Source organism: Acyrthosiphon pisum, chromosome A3, assembly GCF_005508785.2.
Source record: "Acyrthosiphon pisum isolate AL4f chromosome A3, pea_aphid_22Mar2018_4r6ur, whole genome shotgun sequence".
Taxonomy (NCBI): domain Eukaryota; kingdom Metazoa; phylum Arthropoda; class Insecta; order Hemiptera; family Aphididae; genus Acyrthosiphon; species Acyrthosiphon pisum.
The window spans coordinates 17987395-18000377 of record NC_042496.1 but is presented as its reverse complement, the minus strand read 5'-3'; the positions used below and the strand labels follow the sequence as shown (position 1 = coordinate 18000377).

The 12983-nt window shown below is 27.7% G+C and overlaps 1 protein-coding gene across 3 annotated transcripts in view; it reads left to right on the top strand.

Annotated features, from left to right (window-relative positions):
• Positions 1-4485: 4485 nt before the first annotated feature.
• The window catches only part of LOC100573723 (ankyrin repeat domain-containing protein SOWAHC), an 83898-nt gene continuing 75400 nt past the window's right edge, over positions 4486-12983 (top strand). Inside the window, exons 1-2 of one of the 3 annotated variants that reach the window (XR_001680238.2) lie at positions 4486-5598; positions 5660-5761. Coding sequence is in view for 2 of the 3 variants with exons in the window: in XM_016808053.2 (XP_016663542.1) it covers positions 5518-5598; positions 5660-5761 (183 nt within the window). In the remaining variant the exon portion in view is untranslated. The remainder of the gene's footprint in view (positions 5599-5659; positions 5762-12983) is intronic. The other 2 variants (XM_016808053.2, XM_008189308.3) reach the window with 2 other exon arrangements.

Here is a 12983-nt window from a genome sequence, read left to right as displayed (position 1 = left end):
GTAGTTTTTTAAAAGTTTAATACTAAAATTTTAGAAAAAATAAAAACTTACCTTATTACAATTGTAATATTAACAATATAATGAATAATTATAGAATTATTTAATATAATAATACTATACCAGTGATCACCAATGGAACCGACTATTCTTCTTCAAACTTTACTACGATAAGTCGTAAACTCGAATAGCAAGATTCAAAAAGGAAAATACCCATTTTTGCAGTAACAATAATTTACAAATAAACACCAATAAGCCATTTAACTGGCTATTGGCGATCAAAAGCTTATCAATTTACAGGCCAGCGGGGGGTGTTCCGAAACGGACCAGATGGAAAAATAACATATAAATAATACACAGTGCGCCCGTTTCAGCTTATCAATTTGATAAGCTTTTGATCGCCAATAGCCTGATAATTGATAAACACTTAATAACATCAGTGGTTACAAAAACACAACACCGCAAGAAACACATTTGCCGCTCGTTATAAATGGCATGATACAGTTTGAGAACCATGGGCTGAGCATTCATACTCCATATTACATATTATAATAACATTTATTTTTCAAAATGTTATTAATAAATTGTACTTAAAATTCATTATTATATTATTTATTTATTTATTTATTTATTAATTAATTCACGGAATAATATATTATATTATAATTATATTATTATAACAATTTTTTCCTATGAATAATTGGTTTTCGAGTTATTTTAAGAGCGTATACCCGTAAAATGGTATTTTATATTGGGTATATGCCGAAAATCGAAAATCTGCTGACAGGTATACGGCGTATACCCGCGTATCCGTACCAATACACCACTGTACATATATATATATATATAATATACAGTATATTATATAAATATGTACACAAAATGTCAAACAACGTTAAACAGCGTTTAATATCGTATTGTTATTAAAGTAGTTGGTATATGAATAGCATTGATTAGTCATATTTAAACGTTAAACATTAAGATACCCAATATCTAATGATTTAAACCATTATTTTGATAATTATATGTTTCTGTTTTTATAGTTTTGTTAGATCATTTCATACGTAGTGTATGCCTATTATTTCCGAATGAAATTAACATAATATTATAGTTCATTCTATGTTTTAAGACGTGTTTAATCAATTATTCATTTTATCATCTGTATATAATATATATTCAGTAAAAACTTAAATCTACTTGTAAAATATGTGGTGGAATTTAGTTTTTTTGAATAAGTTGCTTTCGATAAGCCATAAAAGAACTGACTTGAATGTAGTTCAAAATAAATACGATGACGAAAAAATGTATTTTAATGATTCGCATACAAAAATACGCAGCTTGGTGAGTTCTGAAGCTTATACAAATATTATTTTTTAGGCACCCTATGGATAATTTTCATTTACATAATAACTAAGTTTCATTTGAGCTGCATCTAAAGGATTTTCAACATCAATGTTGTGTGTTAGATTTAAAATTATTAAATTTGTATTTGAATAAACATTTTTTTATTTGGTAGTACCTAAGGCATTATTATGACATTTATTTAAAGTTGGGAAGATAAGGTTTTTGAATATTCCCACGGTTCAATGAAGAACATTAATAATTTTTAAGTTGTAAAAATAACACGTGTCGTTAAGAAAAAAAAATTTATGTGAACAAAATATAGTTTAAAATTGTCTCATCAATGTTAATAATTGTATAGTTTTATTAACTTTCTTATTATCTTCTGTTTATTTTCTCTGCAATTAGAGAACATCTATGTTACAACTAACATTAAGGTGCATCTTCGGGCGGTAGTTGGGTAAAATTGTCTACATTATGTATGGTTATTATATAGGTGTGTGTGTGTGCTTTTATATACAATGTTGCTTTGTTTATGATTATTATTACACACGTCATTGATATAGCGTACCTATAGTTTAATAAATATATATACATCCATTACTTTAAAATTTTAAATAATTTGATTAAACCATAGCGCATAGATGCTACTGAAAAAAATCTTAAAATAATTTGTGTTTTTTATCGAACTACTTTAATAGAAAATTGGCAAATTTACAAAAAACAAAATGTTTTATTCAATTTAATACGAACAAGGTTGATAGATAAGATTTTTTCCGTTTTGACAAATTTTCATTATTAAATTAAAAATAAATAATCTTGCCATTACATATAAATTATCAAAACGTAGTTTTCGGCCAAGATTTATGTAATTCTTAAAACCATTTGACATCAGACGGCTGAACAGCTTTTCAACTATATTGTCCGTGATTTACGGTCACGAGCAATTATTTTATTTTAAATTACCTCTTTCCCCTCTCCTATTTATAGGTGCTATGTCGTAATAAATTACGACCTGAACAATGTTGGTACAACAATAAACAAAATCAATACCTAGTAAATATCTTGTTGGGGTAAATTCAAATCGAAACCTTATTTCAATATTAAATTTATTTATCAATTGGATTACAGTTCAGTTTTACTGATTTTGCTTACAAGGTGTTTTGAAACGCGGAATATCAATTCGTTATAGTGTTACCATCATTGTGCGTGTTTTATTGGCTGTGTGAAACCTTAGATATATTGATTCTGTCAATATTGCACTAGGGGATTATTTGGCGACGGATATAAAATTCAGATAATTTGTGCATTGTGCACATAAAGAAGCCATTTAAAACAATAGAAGCCAAACATTTATCGTCTCTAACTGCAGTGTTTAATACTTTTAAGAACGCTATTTCTGTAAATTTTATGGAGGTAAAATAATATTTATCTTCTTGAAATGAAAATTAACATCTATAACCACATAAATACTAACATAGGTAGTTTGAATAATTAATGGAATAATTTATAATTTATAAAATCTCATAATTTAAAAAAATTAAGTGATTTAGAAAATATATTTAAATTTGTAAACTATCATTTTGTATAAGAGTTTATTTAGTTTATTTTGCAATTATTTAAAACTACAACAGCCTAGGACATAATGTATTTATTTTATAGCAAAATATTAACACTTGAATGAAGACGTGGCATCAAGTTGGTTAATTTAAACTAATGACTTGTATCAAAACTATTCATTTTTACTTTTGAAATATTTAAAACAATTCACAATTGTATCTACATTTTAACCAATAAATCTATTTATTAGACCATAGGACTAACTTTTATTAATCTAATTGTTATTAAATACTTGTATCTTTCAATTTTAAAATGTCTTAAAGTCTAAAGACAAATTTTCTCATTTGTAATTTATACAAATGCATTTACACTAGAAGATTAGAATATTGAACCATCAATGATTAGGCATTTTAAGTAGGTACCTACTATAAAATAGAAAAAAAATTACTATGATAAGTTACCACGGTAGTTATAGTCAATTCAGTAGTTGTGTGTAAATGTAATATATTATAATATTATAAAGTAAAAGTGTAGGTACTAACCCGTTTCTTAAGCAGGGTTATACAAAAAATATTATTTAGTTTGTAGATACAGCACGCTAATGTATATTCGATTTTAATCAAAAACATATTAAGCTGTATGAAACTTTGGGTTTAGTCAGTCCCTGGATCAAGACACTTTCATTGTTTTATTCTGTGATAACACAGAATAAGACAACATTGATAACATTCGAAATTGAATAACATTGATTAGTCCTCCAAAAACACGGTGGCATTGATTTAGTTTTTATCCTATATTCCCCGTTTTTTTTATAATCAGTGTCCATTCTGATTGTCTTATTCTGTGGTTTAGTTCTTGTTATATTTCCTATATCAAATAATTTAATTAATCACGGTTTTAGACAGTTAGGTACATGGAAAAAGATTGCTCACATCTTGTTTAGTAGTTTATTCTCATCGAGTTCAAACAAATTGTATAGGTCAATTGTCTTTTTTACACTTTTTTTTTATAATTATTATTTATTATATACATGCATATATACATATATGTTTATTTTTAAGTACTGTATTCTATATAAATGGATAAAGATATTTATTTAATTTACTTTATGTTGTCAAATTGATGTTATATTCGTTTTGCTATAATTATAAAATATGTAATTATATAATAACTTATTATCATAAACTTAATTAATTAATTAAATGTTACAAAAATTATTTGTAAAAGATTTTTATGGGTATTTACTCTGAACTATTATCTGAAAAGATATATATTAATAACGTAATATTTGTCGACAAAGTATAATAATGTATTTTACAAATGTCAATATGACAATACTTCTAGATAAAAAAATAAAATATCTAATTCTTAAATTTTACATTCTCAGTATTATTTATTTAATTCATTAATAAATAAGCAGGACGTAGGTACAATGTTTTTTCAAATTTTTATCTTATAAATTAGCCTAAAAATATGTCTTATAGTACCATGTAGTCATTTATATATTTTTATTGATATTTTTATTTTAAATATATATTTATGATCGAGCCACTTATTTATAATTCTATAGCAAAATTTCCCTTTCAGTTCTATCACAACATTTTTTTTTTATGATTATTAGTCATTACTATACTGTTGTTATTATATTTTTTTCTAAACTTTTAATCCGTACTCACATTTTATAATAATAACGATACTAACGAGATATGGCCTCCGGGGGGAAAATATGAAAGAAAAACTGCCACTTACCGTGCGGTTTCGAGTGCAATGCGAAAATCTAATGATCCGCGGCAACAAGTTGCCCGGCGGCTTCGACGCTGTTGCCGCGTGTCCGCACGCCGCTCGAAGACGTTGGCTTTTAATATTTTTCTCCCCTAAATACACGTGCATCGTACACGTGTCCATTAGTTTTTGCAACCCACTTCAGCCATTCGATGACTATAAGAAATTTGTCATGGGTCATGATGACGAAATTTTTAACGTCACCGATTATAATTTGTTCACACTATATGTTTGTATGTTAGTATCTATATATATGCGCATTCTACTCGAGTATTATTATGTTGTTTTTTTATTCTTTATTTAGAATCAATTGTAGGTACCTATATATACACATCCATCGTATAGGTACACGTTTATTATTTATGTTAATTTCGGATGATGTAACACAAAATTTACCAGAGTACTCATTTTAGATAATTGAGCCAGTTTATAAATATAATATAAAAATGTGTCTGTTGCGCTCTACGTATTTATACGAAAACCGACTTTTTCTCGTGTATAAAATATAGAGAATAAACCATAAATCTCCTGGTCGTCGCGCCCTCCGAAGATTAATAGAGTGACAACATAAAGAGGTCTTGAAATTCTCTCCCTACTGGCTATTAGAGTAATTAATAACTGGCAGCCAGAAAAAGAGGGTTTAAAATATATACAGGGGGCATGGGGCAAATAGCCAAATATATACAATGTGTACTTATATATGTCTATGTGTCGAAAATTGTATCGAGGTCATAAATACGCAATAGGCTTACGAAAACTCGCAAGTTAATTTAATTGCTGACCAATGTTTGTGGGTTCACAAACCACAGTTCGACTGTTTCAATATTATATTGGTCTATGTCATTACTCATTAAACATAATTGTTTGCTTTTTTTACAGAACGATAAAGACGAAGAAGACACTATTTCTATGACATCGGTAAGTGTAAAGTATACATGTGATAATATTTTCATGTTAACCTATTATTAATTTCTAACAGTTAGATCCTAAGACTAAAGAATGGGTCGTCAAATCAGCAAAATGTGACTATCAAGCTTTGGCAAAACTGGCATCTGAAAATCCTCGAATTGCAAAGTTCAAGGTAAGTTATTTTTTTTTTATCATTATGACTTATGATAAACTAAGTGCATTAGTCTAAGAAATAAATACAGAAATTAATATTAAGGCGAAGGGATTCAGCAATATACCTACTTTATAAACATATCTGAATTAAAAGTGCATACAATATGTTATAAATTGTATCTATATTCATACAATGAACGTGAACTTGTCTAAAGGTTTTAAATGATGTGTATTATTTTCTATTAAAAAAATCGAATAACAGAAAATAATTATCACGAATCTACAATAAAATGTAAAATAAAAATAAGTATGTATTATACTTTTTATTTTATCACATATTTAACACTCATAATAATAGCTAGGTACTAGTAGCTGAGCAGTAGGTAGGTATAAAATATAATATTTTAATTTTAATAAAAGAAAAAAAAATTGTATTTCCTAATTAGATTATAGGAATGTTTATTTTATAACAATTATATATTGTACAATATATTCGGTTTACAGAAACGACCAAGCAACTTATTTTTTATTAAGTTGCTTATTTAGCCAATTTAATCTTTATATAAACGTTTGATCATTATCGTGAAATTCTATTGTTTTTACGATTTTATTGATAAAAGAACAATGGAATTATTATAGTTTGATATAGCGACTGATCAATGATCATTATAATGGATTCTAAAGTTTCAGTTTACTATATAGTAAATAATATACTATTATATTATATTATATTTTATATATATTATGTGTTTATATATGTGTGGGATAAGTTTTAATTCAAATAATGAAACATAACCAGTGAAGCTTACTATGATTAAACATCGAATGGTTTTTTATATATAAAAGTATGGAATATAATATGTATTTAGATTATATTCTAAATTATATCTATTGTATTTGAACATTTATATAAAACATTTTTTAGTCTCAAACTTTTTGATCATAATTTTCTCATTTGTAACATATACTATTTGAGTTAACTTTCTAACTAATTTTGGAACCTTTATATTATTATATTAGTTTGATATATATATAGATACTAAGTAATAAACTATTTTGTATATTATATTTGTTGTAACAATTTATACTGTCAATTCTTATAGGTATAGACTATATGTATATAATCTTGCAACGTTACTTCTCATATTTGATGATAAATGATAGTCTTCAAAATTTGATTGATTACAATTTAATTGGATCATTTTTGATCCAATATACTATATTGTACATTCATCATTCGGGGATCTATTTTTCATAGTCTATATTTTGTTCTATATTTCTTTTATAGAAATTTGATCTATTTGAAATTAAATATATATTTATTTTTTGACTGGCGAACGTAAAATAAATATTATGTTTATAAAATCGTCAGTCACTCTGTTGTTAGTTGTAAGTTAAAAAAGTATGCAATTTCTCTGCTGTACAGTAGGTATTCGTATACCTCGCCATCGAGAAGGTCACTATAATGTATGTGTTCAATTTGAATTCAATAATAATAAATCATTGCATCCGAAAAATTACCCTGTGAGAAAGACGGTCGTGAGCCTATATATTACTAATTTTTATTTTTGACCAGACCTCTCTTTCAAAATATAAAATCATATTTATTGTCCCAAAAATAAATCATAGATACACAAATTAAAAAAACACACATCATTGTAAATTCAACATATTCGTCACTCTGTTCAATATCCTAGATATAAATATTATAATCAAATATTCAAATATACCAAAATATTTTGTACAATTTCAAATATTCTGGCGTTTATTTTAAATTATTTTAAAAAATGATTAAATATTGAGACAAAGATAACATTTTTATTCGAACAAAATAAGTGATTACACTTTTTATATTTATAGATTTATAAATGAATAAAAAAAATCTGGTTTAACGATTACATATGTTATCAAAATTTCAACTTGACAGCGGTGGACAGGAATTATATTTCTTTTCGGACTTTATACCTTAGGACGTTCATATAACAATCGGATTATAAAGGGACTGTAAAAACTTGTCTCCGGGTTGGGTATAAGTGATGAATATACATGGTGTATAATATGTATATTGCGCGCAACAAATTTGATAATCAAAATCGTTGGCTTTGAATATGCAAATCCCAAAATGTAAATTGATCCTGACGGCCGGGACCTCGTTCCTCTTTGTGTGGCCGATAAATACACACACACACATCCGTAGTAATTAAATCATCCCGAGGACACAGAGTTCTGTGGTGTGGTGAAAACAGTGTTAAAGAGGAAGAGGGGGGGGAATTGTCCCCTGCGATTAAAATGCCGGACCCGGGGATATTTTAATTAATGTCCGGGCCCGAAAACCGGGGGACCTGTGCCAAAAGGCGGGAATCTCTTGCCAACCGCCGCAAAACAAGTCTGCTGTCATCCCTCTGACTATAATATACAATACCTAACCCCCCTTGCCCATAACTGTGCCCGCGGCCAATGTACTGTCGAATAATACTAACGGGTAGTACAGTTCGCGTGTATAATAATATTATTCGGCCTCCAGGATGCCTCCGGGACGTACATGGGTCTCAATTAATTCCACCGCCGTTGCTGGACACGGTTTTCCCAAATGCAACCATCACCGCCGCCACCGCTCGTCCACCAGTCCCTTCCAAACAAACCATCGATCCCATTGATTTTCACAATAAACTATACACGCCTCCTTCCATCTCATCCGTTGTTCGCGAAATTAGGTGGCCAATCAGTCCATATATTCTGTATAATATGTTTATTATAATTAACTTTCGTATAATGAATTGGTAAATAGTTTGCATATAATATGTTCACATGTTAAAACGTTTTTGAAATTCTATACATCTGACGTAATATAATTAAGGGAGACAAGGGTTAACAGCGTTAATTGAAACACAAATCTTGATTAACACTTCCTATTCATACTAACATTTTACCAAACTCGTTTGTTGTATTAAAATACCGCTAGAATATATTAATAATATGATGCAGTGAATCTATACAATTGTACAAAATATATTCAATACAAACAATTTAATTTAACTATCATGGTTTGACATTTTGGTCATGACAGAAATTTTAATCTCAAGTAAAATATCTATTTTTATATGATTTTTTTATCCTAAAAAATGTACATTTGTTAACCTGATAAATTATAGTAGTATTATTATATAATTAATATATCGTGAATAATATAATATAGCAAATTATTATATATTATTTATTCAGATCAAAATTATTCAGTTTTGATTATAAATTATAAATGCATTATTTTTTGCAACACATTTGCAACACATTTAAAAATGTATTTTAAATTTATTAGGTATCAAAAATAATAAAGAGAAACTTAAATATTAAATTTATCATAAAATATATTTCGTAAATGCATATGGAGGTCTTTACATAATATTATCTATTTAAAATGAATATTATTTTAATAAATAATATATGTGTTTGATTATACATAGTATATTTAATTTTGGTTTCTAATTATGGCAAACCATTTGTAAGGTCTATACTTATATGTAATTTGTATATTAATGACTTAATAATTCTGTTGACTATTATGAGACATTGATATGTTTTAATTACACGAAAATTCCAGAAATATAAAATATTTATAGTTAATATTTTTTTTGAATTTCTTTATAAGTTAAAGATATTTTGGGTGAAGTAAAGTGCTAGTTGGATAAATGAACGGATATTTAATTTATTTATTAGTAACTCGAAATTTCGTGCTCAGATACCTACATATACATAATTTTTTACTTGAAAAAATTAATATATTATAACTTAAGACGTTTTAAATAATTAAATTATAAAACAGTAGTTATACACCAGTGATCGTTTAATATTCATTTTTTCATACTACCTTTGATAATTGTGCATTATATTATTTATCAGTGTTTTCTTTGTAAACTCTTTAGTTTTTTACTAAAAAAATATTAAGTATAGGTTTGATATATTTTAATAATTCTGGTATATAGTGAATACTAATTTAATTAACCTCATTTACAAATTAACACTGTTTGTGTTATATTTCTCATTAAAATATTTAATTGTTGGGTGATGACTGAATTTAATTTTAGCCAATATGTTAAATCATTTTGTTGAACATTTTTTAGTTAACTCAAAAGTTTTGTTCTGAGCTAATGAAAAAATAATATTGTATAAGTTCTATAACTGATATTGACCCAATACATGTTGTTTTGAAACATTGTACATAATAGTATAATAATCTTACGTCATATTATATATATAATATACAGGTCTTACTTCAAATTAATTCTTATTTATGTCTGTGAATTTTCTTCTAAAATATATTCGAAAAATTACTAAATTCTTGAACGAAAAAAGGCAACTCATGATTAACCTAAAATAACACGATTCACTCGGCAAGTCGATAGATTCGCCCATGACTGGGGTTATTTAAAAATAATGGTCGTTGATATAGGGGTCAGGTTGAAATTAAAATGTCTATATAAGTCAGTTATATATTACAAATTGTTTGGTTATGTATAGGTAGGTAGATAGACACAAATACAATTTTAATGTTTTAGTTAATATTACTTATTTACTTTTAGGTTAAATTTAAAACTTTTCGATTTTTTTAATGTTTAAATTAAGTATATATGTAATAGATGTTATTAAATACTAAATCAACATCAAATATTCAATAACGTGTTTATTAATTTGTCCTTAATGCATAAATGTAAAATAGAAATACGTATATTTATATATGCATAAATACATATAATATTATACATTTTTTAATCTTGAAAATTTCAAATACTTGATTGATTTCATTAATTAGCCTTACTACTAAGAACATCAATTAAATAGAGCTTAGTAGTACAGAATCAATCTGTCAATTTAGAATTAACGGACTAACAGAGATTTTGGGCTTAAAAAATCCTTCCCAACAGATCATTGCGGATTATGGTAATTTGAAAAACGAAACAACTTACAGAACACTCAATCGTAGTGACGGGTTTTTTTTATCTATAAAAACGAAAATTCATTAAACGTTTGGCCGTTGTTGTTTATTTAGACCCACCCAACGGAAATGTATGGTGTGGTTCCCTTTCAAAAACAACAAGTCCATTATTTTAGTGGCCGTACGCGTTTCTGACACCCTTCAAACTTCAATATTATTATCACTGACTCGAGACCGCGCGTGATAGCAGAGCCATAGCAGCAGTAGTGTAGATATATATGTTTACGTACATATATATATATATATATATACATATTATACATGGTTCAAGCGCGTGCCGGTGATATATTATTATGGTCCTCGGGGAGAGGCTGTCACAAAGCGAATAGGCGGGTCATAGTGCGATCCGTCTTCTCCAACGAACCCTTTTAATCCGCAGCCGCACTCTTCCACTTCGCCCTCGCGGGACCTTTGTTTTACACCGAGTCTGCATCTGTTGTCGTGTCGTATTGTGTGCGAGTGAGTAGCGCGCGCGCTATACTCGCTGGCGGCCTCTGCCGCCGCCTATCCGGCAAATAAATTGGTTGTGCGGAGAAACCGCCAATTTATGGTTTTTCGGCAACACACCCATCCTCCTATATTATTTCCTCCGCTCGTTCCCGAAAATACCACCATTGACCCCCTACTGGGATTAGAGGGGGGTTTCAAATGGGTGAGAGGGAGAAAGCGAAAGGCGTTAACCAGCCCCTATTTTTCTTTTACCCCTTCTCCCGCTCCCATTGACGTCTTATCCGAACGACTGTTTTTGGACCTCATTGCAATTCATTGGTAAACATGCTAACGTATATACGATTCTCCTACGCTCATTTGTTCGTATTGCTGCTAATACTGTCGAGTATTCTCGAATAATAAATTTACAGCATTGTTCTGTATAATTCAAATTAATTATCTACATAAATGGAAATAAATAGTATATTTATTTTGATTTGATTACTTGTATAATGGTGGATTATAATATAATCATAGTTAATATTATGTTCAATTATACTGTAGATAACAGTAATTTCTTTTTAAATAATTTAAATTTCAAATTTATTTTACTCTAAATGTAATATGTTTAAAAGAGCACCTAGATAATTAACTTTTCTTGTAAGCTTGTGTCATAATTAAGTTTTCTTTCAAGGTATATTATTTGTAGTTATTTGCTACATAATAAAGTGAAATTGTTGAGCAAAAATTAGAATTTATATGATAAAGGATTTAAATTTATTTACATGAAAATTATAAATACTTATACTTTTGTCAAATAACAAATTATTTACAAAGAATGGTGAACAAGTTCCGAAAGTATAATATCGATTAAACTTATTGATACAATGTTTATATAATACCTGTAATATTTGCATCGACAGTTATTCACCGAAAATATATTATTTTGAACTATATATCAATGAATAAAATAATTTTAGATTCTGAGCGGAGCGTGGAAGCTATTGTTTTTACAATGGTGTTTATTTTTTTATTTTTTTTATTATTTTTATGTCCTGTATACAAAATTTCTTCTAGAAGGAGTGTTTCGATTTCAACATATAGTACCTTATCTTTTAGAAAATTGGATCAAGATGGTACTTTAAAGAGGTCATTTTTCGATTTTCTCAATAGTTATTTAATGCTACGGGAAAAACCACCGTGAAATTACGAAAAAACGCTAAAAATGGGATTTTAATTTCCAACGCTTTGTTTATCACCATAGAAACGAATAAAAAATTATAATATTTTAATATTAATTCAACTTACATGATAAAATAAATAATAACATAATATAAAATATCCAGAATGACAAACCGTCTCCGCTCAGAATCGTTTTTCTTATACAATGATATTATATCATTGAATTCAAGTCTAATACAACCATTATACAATGACCCACTTGTAATCTACTGTACAGCAGAGCGATATCCACTTACCTGCTTTTTTTTATATGATTATATAATAAGTTATAATATGTGCAATGTGCAAAGAAATTGTGGAATGTAAATAAATACAAATTATGTTTTAATCATAGGAGTATGACCATATAGGAGTATTTAATATACTACCAACTAGCAATACATAAAATGTATTCTAAGTGAAGGTAAAATGAATTTAAAGGAATAAGGAAACATTTTTTGATAGGTATAAGTATACTGTATAGTGTGGTCTATGAAAGCCATATATATACTGGGGTGATTCTTTTATCAAACAACACTCATTATTTCAAAAAGTGTGCATTTTTTTGAAAATATTTTTTTTATAGTTTCAAGTCGCTTTA